General features: G+C 39.3%; 1 protein-coding gene across 2 annotated transcripts in view; it reads left to right on the top strand.

Moving 5' to 3' along the window:
• LOC126481638 (protein tramtrack, alpha isoform) overlaps window positions 1-18,090 on the top strand; it is a 307,056-nt gene that overhangs the window by 111,232 nt on the left and 177,734 nt on the right. For both annotated transcript variants that reach the window (XM_050105536.1, XM_050105537.1), the window contains exon 6: window positions 8,566-8,680. In XM_050105536.1, the coding sequence (XP_049961493.1) occupies window positions 8,566-8,680 (115 nt within the window). The remainder of the gene's footprint in view (window positions 1-8,565; window positions 8,681-18,090) is intronic.

The raw sequence follows: 18,090 nt of genomic DNA, 5'->3' as shown, positions 1-18,090 counted from the left end.
TTTCTACCACCATCTTAGAATTGCTACTCACTATTAAGACTATTTTTTGAATATTCACATTGTTATATTATAGCCACATGTAGATACAGGTTAATGTTTTCATTTAGTTTTTTAACTATTTTAGCTCCAAGTGAGCATAATATTAAAAATGTAATTATTGGTACATTTCTGGCCTTCAGAGTAGATTATACACAGAGCCGGTTTGTACAGGTTGTACAAGGCTTTTGTGTGGTGCTTATTTGATTACAAGTGCATATTTTATGGATTGACAAGGTTTTTGTGCCTTAAAATCATTGACATAGTACACCCTGTGTCAACAGTGTCATTTAAGAGCTGCCCTATGTCCCTTTAAGCATGCGCTGGCAAGCTGCCATATGCTGTTGGGCAGCTGTAATGGAGTTCACCTTCAAGTTTACTGTAAGCAATGAGACTGTTTGGTAACCATTCAAAGCAGGGCATCATGCGATCAAAATTTTTATCAGAGTCAAGGACAGAGTCAATCACTCAGATAACCGAAGAATATTGTAGTATACATGGCAAGGTCTAAAAGAAGAGGCTACCTTGTTCCATTGACTGCTTTATGGCTTACCATCTTAATTAACAGTTTGTAAAGAGGAGGTTTATTTGATGTTGATAGCACCAGAACCAAGGAGACAAATTTGAACTATGAAATTACTCATCTGCTCTGAATCCCTAAATATCTTTCACTCTGTTCAGTCTTTGTACCCAACAGGCAAGCAAATACAAACAATTCAAAGCCCGTTGCTCGCTACCAGTTGTTACACTGAGGTATTTGTAAGAGTTGACCAATTATAAACATGGTTTATTCTTATTGACAATATTATGAAAAGGATAGACTGCTGTTCACCAGATAAAGAGTCATAAGTTACTACTTTCTGTGTTTTGTGAAGTGCGCAGTTTGCATTTTTGAACATTCAATGCAAATTGCCAATCCTTGCACAACATCATAGTTTTATCAAGATCTGACTAAATATTTGTGCAATAAAAAGACTGTCAAACAAGTAAGCTTTCGGCCAAAAGGCATTCCTCCAAATTAGACAGCATAAACATGTACACTCACACAACTGCAACTCACTGCCGAGGCCAGCCAGAGACAGTGGTCATGTGCGCGAAGAATGTTTGTGTTGATGTTGTCTAATTCGGAAGAAGTCCTTTTTGCCGTAAGCTTACTTGTTTGCAGTCTTTTTGTAGTGCCTATCAACAATTCAGCATTTCCACTATCCATACCAGTCCATCCTTTTCGTGGTGATATTGCTATTCCATCCTGGATTTTCCATTGTATAAATATTTTTTCAGTGTTTTTTAAACAGTTCTTTATTATGGATAACTACAATGTGTACAAAAAGTGTGAGGTGCTACTAACATTGTCTGCAAGGTTATTAATTTAAAACACTAATGAGCTCCCTGCATGCTTTACAGTGCCCCTCAAGGAAAGAAAGCTTTTTTATTTATTTTCTTAATTGAAGTACTTTTTTATACACAGTATTTTTTTGTTTTTCCGTTTGGTGCATACACAAATTGGAAGGTTTTGTGCTGTGTGAGCAGGCCAAATACTGCTGTCCATGGGAGAAGCACGGATTTGGCATATTTAGTCCACATACTTGTAACTATTGTCCCTGTGCTTTGTTAGTAGGTACTGCAAATCAGAGTTGCACTTGAAACTGCGTAAGTTTGAATTGGAATGGCATATCTGTCAGAATAATTGGGGTGCATGACAACAGCAAATCTTTTCCCGTTTATTTTCCATTTACAGTTGTAGCCCCAATGGAGGATATTGTCATCATCTTCATTGAAAACCTGGTGACATTGCAAAGTTGTAGTGGATTTATGTTTCGTAGAAGAATGATAGGCATGCCAGTTTTCAGTGTTAAAATGTGTGATGCCATGCCTCCCAAATCAAGTGAATTCAAGAAATAAATTGTATAATTGACAACTATGTCATAATTTGTAACATGTCGATGGACTGACGCATTGCCACTTTATTTGGTATTTCGTTTTGCCTGCTGAAATTGATTTCATTGACATCGTTTTTGGCTACTAATTTAGCTTGTGCACTGAGCTTGTGAAGTCTTTTTAATTCTGTGTGATATTTGAAAAAACTTTGTGGATCAATTCAGCCGCAGTCACTGTGATTTTACAGAAGCCTTGTTTGCAGTGTGATACGTGGCAGGGATTCATTCACTGTCATTAATTAATTCATAATATACAATAGCTGTTCTGCAAAACATTCAGCAAATTCATCAGGTTTTAGTGGTATGCACGTAATGACCTTCAAAGTCAGTTTCTGTGCACGTTGCCACAGACCTGAATGATTTGAGACAAGAATTAATTTCATCAATGACTGTCGAACACGTTATAACTGGTAACATTTTTTGAAAGTCACTAGACAATAAAATGAGTGCTGTTCATTTCTTCAAACATTTGAGTGTACAATGAACAATGAAGTGCTTCCAATGCATTTATGTGTGCCATAGTACATTCATCTCATATGAGTTGGCGTGAATGAAGTACTTTACCCATTCCAGAATTTTGTTGATATTGCATGTTTTGGTGTGTCAGTGATCAAACAGGAGTTTCCGTATGAATGCACTGTTTGGCCACTGTCAAAAAGAGTTGCCACAATTCCAGATGCTGTTGTTTCCAGTGCAATATTGTTTCATGGTTACCAAAATAAGTGAAATGAGAAAAAAGTTTGCCCGTGCCTCTGGGTGCATCTAGGAAATACAATCTGCTGCTTGTGCTTGTGATTGCATGAATAATTCAATCATATGCTATGTGTTGGAATCAATTTCAGAAGATTTGTTTGAACAAATGAGCCCAATTCGATGACATCAGAGAGTATTTCTCATTGCAAATCATGATTGAAAAGTTAGTTTGCAGATTGATTAGGCATAACCATTCCTAATTGTAGAAGTACTTTGGTAGTGATAGGCAAACGTGTGTTCTCAGTTGAAACCAGTGCCTCACAATATGCTTTTGGTGTGAATTGAACATCCAGATTCTGATTCATTGCATGTAGACAATCTAGGATGTTTTGACGCATGTGTCTTAGTATTGTTCCCAAAGGTATTTTGGATTGGATGAGGAACATGTTATCAGTATGATTGTGGATAATATGTTTATTTGCTGTGGTTGAGCAGTATTCAGTGCATTATTGGGTAAAGTGTCCCAATGTTCATCATTTTCAAGAAGATTTAATTGTTGGCAATCTTCATGATAAGTACCACATACTTGACCATTACTATTTTCAATTTTCAGAAGGATATTGGTCCATGTACATTAACAGTTATTGCAAGTAAAGTATTCTGCATTTTTTTGGTGAGCAGTGCTCAGGTGGCCTGATGTGTCAGTCAAATATAAATTGAAGTGCCCTGCAACTGCTTTACCTTGTTTGCAATGTTGAAACTTGCTGCTGAGATGTTCCATGTGTATGTAGGCTGTTGGCATTCCATAGTGAAGCAGCATCTTAGCAAATGCCATATTTATCAGAGTATAAGACGACCTTGATTGGTTGTCTGCATTTTGACAACACAAGCAGAAATAAAATAAAATAAAATAATTGGTTACATTAATTTGCGGACTGTTTTCTTTTCTACGTTTTGTGCTTACTATCCCTGTCGTCTGTGCTGTCACTATTTTTAGTCGTCGTCGTCGTCGTCCTAACAGCATCTTCATTCTTACATATATTTGGCTGTTTGTTCCGAATATGTTGCCATTTCTGAGGTGGTTGCTGTGGAACCAGAGAATTCAACTGTTTTTGTCCAGATACATATTGGATTCCACTTCTCTACTGACTTGAGAATATTAAAATGTCTCTTGCTTCCGAACATATTGTCTGCCGACCGCTCTCTCACTGGCTGCATAGAACCAGCAGCTGACACACCCTCATTCATTCCATCACACTTACGGTGAGCATCGACAACACTGGAGCACGAAACATATAAGTATGGCACTGGCCTCTGTCTAGACTTCTACCATCTCATGCAGAAGTGAATACTATTATTGAGTATTTGTCCAATTTTAAAGTCAATTCAGTTCAGACTACAAATAGATTCATTCAAACTGCAGTTCAAACATGGTAGGTGTTCCTCAAAAGCCATAGTACACGGTATAGATTCCCATTGTTGACAGCGTGTTGTAATTTGCTGCCCCATCACTACCCCTTTCCCACATTTCACTTGTTCTTAGCCAAGCTGGTATCGCTGATCTCCCTCCAACCCTTCTGCAGTGCTTTGCTTGAGTGACTTTGAAACACAGACTGCAATACCTTCTAGGGTGCAAGTCATATCTAACTCAGCAATTTGTATGTAAATAAAGATTGTAAACATGATTCAGTCCATTTCTCAAACATTTGCTCATCCTGTGATCTACTGACGTCTCCATGACAGCTCTTTCTGCTGTAATTTATATATTGGTTGGGGAGAAAGACTGTGAATTATTCTGAGCTGAAGTAATTATTGTTTAGTCATGCCAGAATTTATATGCCCAGAAACACATGCAGGTACGGATGCATGATGTTAAGAAATGTTGTGGCAGTTCTGGAACATTAATTCAGTGTCAATTCCTTTGAATTTTGGTGTATGGCTTAATATTTACCTTGTCTCCCCAATTATGTACAACAATCCTGTGATGGCTGCAGTGGCTATTCTCTTTTCATTTTGACTTCTTCTCTGAAAAGGTCCATTTAAAGATTGCGAGTCCTCATCCCGTCGGTGGAGAATAGGATATAGCCAAGTACGAGAGTGGAAACTTGCGAATTCTGCACATTATAACTTTTAATTAACACCATACTGGGAGAGCACAATTACATATGTCTGTATTGCACCAGCTAAAAAGACAGACAGACGCAGAGATCGGTGAAAAAAACAGATGAGGTACATAAAATAATTGATAGTTTACCCTTCAGTGTTCTGTTAGCTTACTGAGATAGTCATACCTCCCTATGATATCTTTTCCACACGGGGATGGTGTGAATATTTATTTGTATGGGTAGGCCATTTAAAAATTTTCGCAACAACAATTACTCAGTTTAATATGAATATTTTAAGACCTTTCTATCTCAATTAATTTTCCTTCTTGTTTCATCTGAATGTTGTTGTCATTCAGATGCTGGTTAAAAGTTGGTAACATTTTTATCTGGTATTTTAAGATGTGAGCAACATCCAAATTTCTCATTTGCAACCCACTTAGTAAATCATTAAAATCTTTCACAATCAAATGAAATATTAATTAGAATCAAATGATGTTTTTGAAGGACAACATTTCTGCTTTTGAATGTTACATTTACTTAAAAAGCAGCATTAATGTTTGTACCTGGATCCATACGTGTATGAGAGGTTTAATTGCAGACTTGTTCAAATACAACAGTAATTTGTAAGGTGATAGAATTTAAGCTGTTTCCTCCTCCGTTTTGCAAAATTGTCAAATTTTAAGCAGAGCAATAGATTATTGTAGTGGCTAGATCACAGTTTCTTTTGTCTCCCTTGCACTAGCATTGCACGAGTCAAATGTCATGTGATTGTTCGAGCGATGATTGTTTGAGCAACGTCAATATCTTGAGTCTGCTTGAATGCGAGTATAATTTGCTCAGCCTTGCCCTTATGAATCCTTCAGAATAAATCTGCATGTGACCTCAATAGCCAAAACTCCATATTTAAATGTAAGACAACCCTGATATACTGTATTAAACAATGTAAAAATGTTAACCACAGCAGTAATAGTTTACTCTACTAACATAACATGGCCCTGTATTTTTCAGATGACAAATTTGGGGGAAAAAACCTCATCATATGATTGGGTAAATACGGTTGATAACCCCCATGCAGTGAGAAAAATGCAGTTAACATTATTAGGGTGCTGAAAGTGCCTTTGCATGTTCATTTTCTGTTGTGGTGCTGTTTATTTTTGAGACGGACTGCCAAATAAACAACTGTTGGATGTCATTCATGGATTGTAAATGATAAAATGCCCTGCACTGTTTCATTCCTATTAATGTAGTAATCCAGTTGGTGTTGGTCGATTCCATTGATAGGAGCTGTTGCATTTCCAACTGCCTTATCCCATCCTTTGTTGATATATTTGCTAATGTACTTGGCCAATTTCACTGAATTACAATCTCAACATTGATGTGTGCTTTTATTTGTTTTGAGAATAATGACTAATGCAGTACAACCTAATGATTATCAACTTCATCACTGGATATCCATCGTTGCCAGTGATAGTCTAGCTGAGAAAATCTCTTGGACATTGTTTCATGCATTTTCCTTTGGAAATGCATGGTGAATTGCTGTTGGGTAAGCCACATGAACAAAGTTTACTTCAAATAAGTGTAGATTGGTGTCAACATCTGGTATTTCTGCTGAGATAACTTATATTTCAATTCTTATTTGAACATACACACAGAAGTACCATGATGATGATCCACTGATGATTGTCCAGTTAACAAAAGTTCTTTCATTTTATCCCACCTAAGATTGCATGTGAATGTAATAAAACAATATTGGTGAGCAAGTATGTCATTGTATCATGTGCGCATTTATGCATATGCTGTGGGCTCCCTTTAAATCTGGATGGTAGTATGACCATTCTTTCCAATTCATTGGGATTCACATTGTGATCATTAATGATGACGTTGAATAAATGAATGTACTCTTCAGAACACAACTCTGTTTTATTTAATTGAATGTACATGAGTTGTTCAGTTTTCGTTTTTGCATACATATTGACACTGTATTGATGGAACATTTGTTGACATTTCAAGATATGATTTTCAGCATTTTCGCAGATCATCAGTCGATATGAATAGTGATTCGGCACTCGCTTCTTATTTGTTTCCTCATCTGCGGATTTTTCACTGTGTGTGTGTGTGTGTGTGTGTGTGTGTGTGTGTGTGTGTGTGTTTTACCCTAGCTTGTTAAAGGATAACAGCAAAAGCTAGAAAGTTTTCTTTCATTTTTATGTGCATATCGACAACACAATGCTTCTGCTTTTTGGTGAATTGTGTCCTTTAATCCAAAACTATTAAGTAACACTTTTAGTATTTATGAGACTGCAATCAAACTAGAGCAGTCGCATGTTTTGAACAGTTAGCAATTTTTGGTTGTTAGACCTTCTCTAATTAATTACTTATTGCACCAAGCATGGAGAATTGCATACAAAACTCAGATATTTGTGTCTTTATTGTTCAGTCACTAATTTAGCATATGCACCATATTAAGAAACTCGGGTAAGTTCTGCTTTGGAGAAAATCTCAAAATCAAATTGGGATACAACATCCTGTTTAATATTAACTAATACTCTACCATCTCTTCCTTTATATACGTATCCCGATGTGACATACTCCTATTGTATTCTGAATCCATGCATGGATTCCGAGCTGCCATCTGAGCTGTATTCATCGTACTCCTCTACACATAATCAGTCGTCATCTACTTACATGATGCTGTAACTCTGAATGCACTCCTTTATATCTTTGAGCAACCATGTCTAGATGTTAGCCCATCACTTTATAGAAGGAAGTGTACTTCCCTTCTGTGCCACATCAACTGTGATGGAACTGACAGACAGTATAGAGATCCTACTTGAGAACTGTATCTCTACTATCATCTAGTAGTTTATTTGTTGGTCAACTTTTGCGAATTTATGCATGTAATGTGCACATCATTAGTAACAAATACACACTGTGCCTGTCATACTCTGTTTGAAAGTAGTCATCAAAATACTAATTTTTAGATATATACTGAAAACAAATCCAAATTTGAGTGTCACATATTACACACAAGTGCTACATTGTATCTGAATTAGGTATTCTATAGTGTAAAACATACATAGACTTACAATTTGTTTCTTAATCATGTTCTCATCACTCATAATCTCTTTCTTTGGCCATATTTATTGTTCACTCGTAGGGTATAAGATAGTTAAAGAAAATTACAGTTTCAAAGTAGATAGTGAATCGGTAAGAGACTGCTATAAGAAAATGTAAATCTGAAGAAATGTAGCAGACAACTTGTTGCCTAGCAGGTATCAATTTGCTAAAGTCACACAGGATATAAAATTATCTGAGAGTATCATTCCTGTTGTGCCTGTGGTATCAAAAAGAGCACTCCTGGAAAACATTTTGCATGTGCTAAGCAAACCACACATCTGAGTTTGTTTGATATGTGCATGAGGTCATCTACCTTCCACCTCAAATTTACGTTTTCATTTCTTTTTTATCTTCCACAAATACTTTCACTACTTGTTATACTATAAGACTCAAAGGTGAATTCTGACACTGTGCTTTTGATTAAGTAAAAAAGTTCATAAAAATTAACATTAAGTCATTTGTACTACCTCATACAAAAATATCAGACAGTCATGTAAATTAATGTTATAAATACTGGGCACATTAATTCACAACCCTTTCCTGAATATTTTGTCATCATGACTTTTTAAACAGGTGTCGCAAGTATAGTAGTAATTAAAAATGATGATGATGATGATGATGATGATGATGATGTAGCAGTAATGCAAAACAACTGCAATTGTTCTTTCTCTATGCAGCATATACCACCAGAAAGTGAAGGCAGCAATCCTAAGGTGGAATCCAATGTGTCAGAGTACAGTCAAGGTGAAACTCAAAGCCAGCAGTCTCATCAAATGCACATCTCTCCACAAGGTAAGATATGGCTTTGCATTGCTCTTGTTATTCCTGCGTCCTACCCGAATCAATTTTCCTCCTTGACCTGCACGGTACAGGCACAGACGCTGTATAATGAATGTGGTGTAGTTAGCCAAGCAGTATGGAGAAAATAATGTGAATGTTTCTGAAATCTTTTGGATTCATTTTCATTAACGTAAATACACTGCTGCATAGTTTATAGCTGCTAACACAGTAGAATTATTATTACCATATTCTCCAGATATGTTTGGATATTAAAATTAGTGAAATTATAATTATTGAAATAATTTTGGTGCTTTTATTCACTACTCAATTTGCCACAGTATTGTAGTTATAATAAAGTAATGAAAAGTCACCTACAGGAGAAAAAGAATGTACGCAAGGGAAATATGAGCTCTTATGCTCATATATCTACGGAAAATATTATACAACTTCTGTGGAGTGTTCATTGTGGAATTATGGCTGCTATGGTTAGGTTACATTATACAGGGGAAATTATATTGTGTGAGAAAATATTTTGGCAATCAGAGTGTTTCAGTCAAGTATACCAGAAATGAGAAGTAATGGGTTATGAACAGAAACAATTTTTGAAAGTACGTTATGTGATCAAAAGTATCCAGACACCCCCAAAAACAAACATTTTTCGTATTAGGTGCATTGTGTTGCCACCTACTGCCAGGTACTCCATATCAGTGACCTCAGTAGTCATTAGACATTGTGAGGGAGCAGAATGGGGCACTCCGCAGAGCTCATGGGTTTCGAACGTGGTCAGATGATTGGGTGTCACTTGAGTCATATGTCTGTACACGAGATTTCCACACTCCTAAACATCCCCAGGTCCACTGTTTCTGATGTAATAGTGAAGTGGGAACATGAAGGGACACATACAGCACAAAAGCGTGCAGTCGACTGACGGAGACTGCCAACAATTGAAGTGGCTCGTTATGTGTAATAGGCAGACATCTGTCCAGACCATCACACAGTAATTCCAAACTGCATCAAAATCCACTGCAAGTACGAGGGCTATCCACAAAGTACATTACATTTTCGTTTGTGTCGATTAGGGGCGGGGCTAGCGCGGCCATCTTGGTGTCATGGCATTCCGCCGCTCAGTCGGCACCCTGCCGTGCTAGTGAGAGGTTGAAAATGCCGCGAAGTGTGAAGTGCGTGCTGTAATACAGTTTCTGACTGCAAAAAACTGTAAACCGATAGAAATCTATCAGCAGCTTTGTGAAGTGTATGGGGACAACATAATCACTGAAGGTGGAGTGGGTCAATGGGTCTTAAAATTTAAAAATGGCCGAACTAACGTTCACGACGAAGAGCGAAGTGGAAGACCCAGCATAGTCACTGCCAAACTTGTCGAAAAAGTCGATGCCGCGGTCCGTGAAAACCGTAATTTCACAATAACGGAACTCTCTATGAGTTTCCCACAAATTTCATGAAGTTTTTTGCACGAAATCATTACCGAAAAGCTTGGTTACCACAAGTTTTGTGCAAGATGGATACCAAAAATCTTGACAGAGATTCACAAAAATCAGCGAATGGCTGCAGCGTTAACGTTTTTGGACGCTTACGAGAAAGATGGCGACTCATTACTCGATCGCATCGTTAGTGGTGACGAAACATGGGTTAAGCATGTGAAGTGGGAGACAAAATTGCAGTAAATGCAGTGGGGGGCACACAAATTCCCCCCAAAAACCTAAGAAATGCATACAGACAATGTCGGCAAGGAAGGTGATGGCGACTGTCTTTTGGGACAGAAAAGGTGTGATTTTTGTGGATTTCCTGGAAAGAGGCACTACAATAAACTCTCAAAGGTATTGCCAAACTCTGCACAACCTCAGAAGAGCAATACAAAACAAGCGCAGGGGAAAGTTGGGCTCAAAGATCTTGCTGATTCACGACAACGCCCGGGCCCACGCGGCAAATGCCACTAGTGAAGTTCTCGAATCTTTTAAGTGGGAGTTGTTTCCTCATCCGCTTCAAGAAGAGGTAACCACATGGTTGAAGGCGCAAGCGGCCGAATTTTACGACGAAGGAATTTCCAAGCTCGTCCATCGCTACGATAAGTGCCTTAATTTAAATGGTGTTATGTAGAAAAGTAGTATTTAAGTGTGGCTTTTATCTGTATATAATAAAAAAAATTTCCAATACTTTATTTATTTTTAATTCCAAAACGTAATGTACTTTGTGGATAGCCCTCGTACTATGACAGTGTGAGGTGAGAAACTTTGATTATGTGGTTGAGCGGCTGCTCAAAAGTCGCACATCTCATGGGTAAATGCAAAATATCGCCTCGCTTGGTGTAAGCAGCATAAACATTGGACGATCGAACAGTGGAAAAACATTGTGTGGAGTGACGAATCACAGTACACAAAGTGGCGACCTGATGGCAGGGTTTAGATATGGCAAATGTAGAGTGAATGTCATCTGCCAGCATGTGTAACGCCAAAGGTAAAATTCAAAGACGGTGGTGTTATGGTGTGATCGTGTTTTTCGTGGAGGGGACTTGCACCCCTTGTAGTTTTGCTTGGAACTATCACAGCACAGGCCCACATTGATGTTTTAAGCACCTTCTTGCTTGCCACTGTTGAAGAGTAATTCAGGGATGGCGATTGCATCTTTCAACACGATCAAGCACCTATTCATAATGCATGGCCTGTGGCGGAGTGGTTACATGACAATAACATCCCTGTAATGGACTGGTCTGCACAGAGTCCTGACCTGAAGCCTATAGAACACCTCGGGGATGTTTTGGAACACTGACTCCTTGCCAGGCCTTACCGACCAACATCGATACCTCTACTCAGTGCAGCACTCCATGAAGAATGGGATGCCATTCCCCAAGAAACGTTCCAGCACCTGATTGAACGTATGCCTGCTAGAGTGGAAGCTGTCATCAAGGCAAAGGGTGGGCCAACACCATATTGAATTCCGGCATTACCGATGGAGGGTGCCACAATCTTGTAAGTCATTTTCAGCCAGGTGTCCGGGTACTTTTGATCAGGCAGTGTACGTTGCTGAGAAACAGTAACATCATGTTAAAATTCAACAGTCTGGTACTGCATGCTAAAGTTCAATAACATTAAATATCACAATGGGCAACACAGGAATACCTACGGAAATTGTATGTGTTTACTTTGTCCTTGATGCATGGGTCATTATGAATGGTCAGAAAGCTGAGTATCACAGTGTAGCTAACTGTTTCCTTGATATGAAAGTGTGTCAAGTGGATTAAAAGGGTAAGGAAAAGAAAAGAATAACTACATATGACATGAAACTGTAAATCTAAAGGAAGAATCTGGATCATAGTAAATGTGTGATGTATTATTCTATATGAAGATACTGTTTAGTCAGTAATAATTGATTACAGCGTTGAAGGGCATCATGTGTTTTTACTATAATGCTATTAATAATTGTCATTGTAATTTACCCACTGCCCATAGGAATCTTTCACTTTATAGTTATGCGTCTCCTGTATTGTGGAAATTAACATGGCTCCTTTCCTGGTGAAGGACATGCTTACACTTGTCATACTGTATGTTCTGGTTTTTTCAATAACTAGAGTTATCAGAAATCTGGAACAAAAATAGCAAGCCTCTAAGATTTTATGTAATTTTTTAAATTATAAACACAGGCTGCTGATAAGCTTGCCAAATATTTTGTCTCTGGACCAGTGTTGGAATAAGTATGATTCAATGCTAACTAAAAACCCCACACAGAACCCTGTTTAAAATACATGAAATCCATTCGTAGTTGCGAATATGGACAACCATGAGGTGCGTAATGGAATGACGACATTGAAAATTTGTGTTGGACTGGGATTCGAATGTGGGTTGCTGCACATTAAGAGCTGCTGCCTTGTCATTTGGATATCCGAGCACAATTCACGCCCACATCCATACCTCCATATGTCGTCAACCATGTGTCTATAAACCTGTATTTGTAAATCAATTGTGTACTGTCCTGTACAGTGGAGTATTGTTTATTCCATCCTACCTCCACCTCTGACTCTTCCCATTTCTCCCAGTCATCACCTGGTTTTCTTTCAGGAATTCCTCTCATCTAACTTGGCCTCACTTTCCTTTTCTGAATCCCTACACAGTGAGTCCACCACTCCTTTGGAACATGCAGCTATCTGTTAACTGGAAATCAATCCAGACATAATCGTACATATTGAAGACAAAACCTCTAATACTATGGTCGTGAATCATAGTGAGCATGTGGCTGAGGGTCTCTGCCAGCTTTCCAACACCTCTGCATACAAACCTTACAATCATGATCCCATCCCAGAAGTCCAACAGGATCTCCAGGGACTCATCAAGGCATTAGATCCACCCTGCAAACTGACACGTGAATTCATTTCCCTCCTCACATCAGCAACCCCATGCACTCTTACCTTTTATCTACTCAACAAATCCAAACCCACTAGTTGACTGTTGTGGCTGGGTACAATGTTCCCAATGAACAAACCTCTGCCTTTATTGACCAACACCACGAAACCATTATCTGTAACCTCTTTTGCCTTACTATGCTTGTCCGCCCTCTTCTGGAGTATTGCTGTGTGGTGTGGGATCTGCATTGGATAGGATTGACAGAGGACATAAAAAAGTCAAAGATGGGCGAATATGACACACAAATTGGGTTGGCAGTCATTAGAACAGCCTTTTTTCATTGTGGCAGGACTTTCTCATGAAATTTCAGTGAACAACTATCTCCTCAGTGTGTGAAGATATTTTGTTGGCGCCCATGTACATAGGGAGAATTGATCATCATAATAAATTAAGAGAAATCAGAGCTTGCACACGAAGATTTAAGTGATCATTTTTCCCACTCACTGTTACAGAGTGCAGCAACAGAGAAGTAGCTTGATGGTTCAGTAAACCCTCTGTCTGCTACTTAATTGCAAATTGCAGAGTAGTTATGTGGATGTAGTTATACAGCAACGTCCCCCATACCATGGCCTTGTGGCCATGAGACACTACCTTTCCCAAATTCTCCTGGTATCAAACCCACTAAACATTTCCTAATCCTACTAACCAATGACAAACTGACCCGCATTTATTTCACTTTTGAAGGCAATGTCTTTAAACAAATCCATGGTACTGCCTTGAGTACTCACATGGTACCATCCTATGCCAAATTATTTGTGAGCCAACTGAAGGAATCCTTCCTGTCCAGTCACCAACTTGTCTGGTTCAAATTCATTGATGACATTTTCGTGTTCTGGCCTCATTACAGGGACAACTTTTGCTCCTTCCTCCATGACCTTAACACCTACTTCAAAATCTTCTGCACCTGCGAGTCACTTTCCTATATATCAATCTCCACCTCTCAGATGGCTCCATAAATACATATGTTCATATAAAGTGCATCAACCATCAGCAGTAAATCCACTTTGACAACTGTCACCCACTCTATGTCAAAAACTTATTTCCATACAGCCTCGGCACCTGGGCATGTTACATCTGTAGTGAAAAGTAGTAGTTGTCAAAGTATACAGATAACTGCATCAGAGCCTTTACTGACAGACAATAGCCTGTACAGCTCATCCATAAAAAAATCTGTTCCTCTGACACCAGTAAAGCTGTTAACCAGCCACCAACCAGCAAACATCTGATCAAGCAGTATCACCCTAGCCTTGAAACACTCAAACAACATCCAACAGGGCTTCGACTACTTCTCGCTGTGTCCTGAGATGTGTCGTAGCATACCCAAAATCTTACCCCCACCACCCAAAGTAGTATTCCACCAGCTATCCAATGTACAAAAAATCCTTGCCTGTCCCTCCTTCAATCCTGCACTCAATGGGTCATTCCCTTGTGGTCAATGCAGGTGCAAAACATGCCCAAACATCCACCTACCACCTCCTATCGCAGTCTAATCGAAGGCATCTACTCAAAAAAGTCAGAACTTCGTGTGAAAGCAGCCATATTATGTATCAGCCAAGCTGCATTGACTGCACGGTATTCTATGTGGGTATGACAAGTAACCAGCTGTCCAATTTGCAAGAATGGCCATTCCCAAACTGTGGCAAACAGCAAACTTGACCATCCAGTTACCGAACATGCTGAGCAACACAACAATAATGACTTCAACAGCTGCTTCACTACACATGCCATTTGGAAACGTGCTTCCAGCGCAAGTTTCTCTGGGTGTGAATTGTCTTTCCAGCATATCCCGTGCTCTCGTAGTCCTCTTGGCCTAAACCTCCACTAACTTGTTTCTCACTGCCTCACATCACCTTACCTTTTCTCTTTTCTCCTCTTTTCACACCACTCCTCCATCCTTATTGTATACCCCATACAAGCTCTCTCTCTCTCTCTCTCTCTCTCTCTCTCTCTCTCTCTCTCTCTCTCTCTCTCCATTTCTACCCCCGTCTGTTACTCTTTCCCCTCCCTGTCTCTCTCTTCATTACCACCTTCCTCTCCTTTCCTACCATCCCCTCCCCTCATCATCTCCTCTCCCTCTCTCTACCCTTTATATGCTCTACCCTCTTGAACTCCTTTTATCTTGTTTTCAGCCACTGACTCATCTGGTGGAAGATCTGCTGCACACCACCACCACCACCACCACCACCACCACCACCTCCACCTCCTTGACACCTACATCCTCCCCATCTCCAGTTACCCAGGCAGCTTCTACTGCTATATTGTGTGTGTGTGTGTGTGTGTGTGTGTGTGTGTGTGTGTGTGTACTCGTACTAGAAGAAGAGCAAGAGCTCGAAAGCTAGTATTAACAGTTTTCTGTGTGCTACGCCGAAGAACTCTGTAGATAAGTGGTTGCCTTTCTCTTGTTTTATATGTGGTTATGGCTGAGAGATTGCAACCTAATTTATTTTATATTGATACACATCACAGGAAAAACTGTTTGTCAAACTGCACATACTCAAAATTGTTATTAACGTAGTACTAATATAATAGAGGGAAACATTCCACGTGGGAAAAATATATCTAAAAACAAAGATGATGTGACTTACCAAACGAAAGCGCTGGCAGGCCGATAGACACACAAACAAACACAAACATACACACAAAATTCAAGCTTTCGCAACAAACTGTTGCCTCATCAGGAAAGAGGGAAGGAGAGGGAAAGACGAAAGGATGTGGGCTTTAAGGGAGAGGGGAAGGAGTCATTCCAATCCCGGGAGCGGAAAGACTTACCTTAGGGGGAAAAAAGGACGCGCGCGCACACACACACACATCCATCCCCACATATACAGACACAAGCAGACTCCTGTATAGTATATTTAAATATATCTGCTTGTGTCTGTATATGTGTGTGTGTGTGTGTGTGTGTGTGTGTGTGTGTGTGTGTGTGTGTGTGTACCCATTCTTTTTTCCCCCTAAGGTAAGTCTTTCCGCTCCCGGGATTGGAATGACTCCTTACCCTCTCCTTTAAAACCCACATCCTTTCGTCTTTCCCCCTCCTTCCCTCTTTCCTGATGAGGCAACAGTTTGTTGCGAAAGCTTGAATTTTGTGTGTATGTTTGTGTTTGTTTGTGTGTCTATCGACCTGCCAGCGCTTTCGTTTGGTAAGTCACATCATCTTTGTTTTTAGATATATTAACATAGTACTTTACAAAAAAAGTATTTAATTTTTTCAGTCCTTGTCATTTATGTTCTCTGTCATAAACCTAGGGAACGTATCTGCATGGAATCTTTGAAGAGACCAATATTTCAATAACCAAACCCCATCCCAAACTCATCAGAAAGGGGAAAGCAAACAGGAAGACAAAATAATGGGTTGGTGCATAAGTTCATAGCTTTTCTCCATAAATTTAATAAATACAACATGTATAAGAAAGACTTCAGTCGTCAGTAACATATTCTCCTTTACTATTTACAACAGTCTGCCAACCCTGGGGCAACTTTTTGATTCTGCAACTGTAGAAATCGTGTGGTTTTGAGGCAAAGAACTAGAGAAGCCATATTCGGAGTACATTTTAATCCGGAAAGGAAGTTCCTTGAACATTTTTAGATAGCAGAAAAAGGGACAATTTGAGGGCACAAAATTGATTGAATAAAGGGGATGTGGAATGCCTTCCCACCCCAACTCCTGTATAGTGTTTTTTGTCAGTCTGGGAGAATATAGGTGGGCTTTATCGTGGAGTAGGATTATTTCATGCAGTCTTCACTGTTGTTCTTGAATTGAATTTACGTGACACCTCAGTAGATGAAAATAAATGTCAGCAGTGATGGTTACACGTTGTTGTTGTTGTTGTTGTTGTTGTTGTTGTGGTCTTCAGTCCTGAGACTGGTTTGATGCAGCTCTCCATGCTACTCTATCCTGTGCAAGCCTGTTCATCTCCCAGTACCTATTGCAGCCTACATCCTTCTGAATCTGCTTAGTGTATTCATCTCTTGGTCTCCCTCTACGATTTTTATCCTCCACGCTGCCCTCCAGTACTAAATTGGTGATCCCTTGATGCCTCGGAACACGTCCTACCAACCAATCCGTTCTTCTAATCAAGTTGTGCCAAAAACTCCTCTTCTCCCCAATCCTATTCAATACCTCCTCATTAGTTATGTGATCTACCCATCTAATCTTCAGCATTCTTCTGTAGCACCACATTTTGAAAGTTTCTATTCTCTTCTTGTCCAAACTATTTATCATCCATGTTTCACTTCTATACATGGCTACACTCCATACAAATATTTTCAGAAACGACTTCCTGACACTTAAATGAATACTCGATGTTAACAAATTTCTCCTCTTCAGAAACGCTTTCTTTGCCATTGCCAGTCTACATTTTATATCCTCTCTACTTCAACCATCATCAGTTATTTTGCTCCCCAAATAGCAAAACTCCTTTACTACTTTAAGTGTCTCATTTCCTAATCTAATTCCCGCTGCATCACCCGACTTAATTCGACTACATTCCATTATCTTCGTTTTGCTTTTGTTGATGTTCATCTTATATCCTCCTTTCAAGACACTGTCCATTCCATTCAACCGCTTTTCCAAGTCCTTTGCTGTCTCTGAGAGAATTACAAGAAGTGTACGAACACTTTGACTGAAATGTGCAGGAGCTCCATCGTGCATGAACCACATGTTGTGTCGTACTTGTAAAGGCACATGTTCTAGAAGCACAGGTAGAGTATCCAGTATGAAATCATGATAACGTGCTCCATTGAGTGTAGGTGGAAGAACATGGGGCCCAATCAAGACAACACCAGCAGTGCCTGCCCAAATGTTCACAGAAAATCTGTGTTGATGACTTGATTGCACAATTGCATGCGGATTCTCGTCAGCCCACACATGTTGATTGTGAAAATTTACAATTTGATATCGTTGGAATGAAGCCTCATCCGTAAAGAGAACATTTGCACTGAAATGAGGCTAGACACATTGTTGGATGAACCATTCGCAGAAGTGTACCCGTGGAGGCCAATCAGCTGCTG

The sequence above is a fragment of the Schistocerca serialis genome, chromosome 5 (assembly GCF_023864345.2).
Source record: "Schistocerca serialis cubense isolate TAMUIC-IGC-003099 chromosome 5, iqSchSeri2.2, whole genome shotgun sequence".
In the NCBI taxonomy this organism is placed as follows: domain Eukaryota; kingdom Metazoa; phylum Arthropoda; class Insecta; order Orthoptera; family Acrididae; genus Schistocerca; species Schistocerca serialis.
The sequence above is the reverse complement of the archived record's forward strand: the minus strand, read 5'-3'. Positions and strand labels throughout refer to the sequence as shown.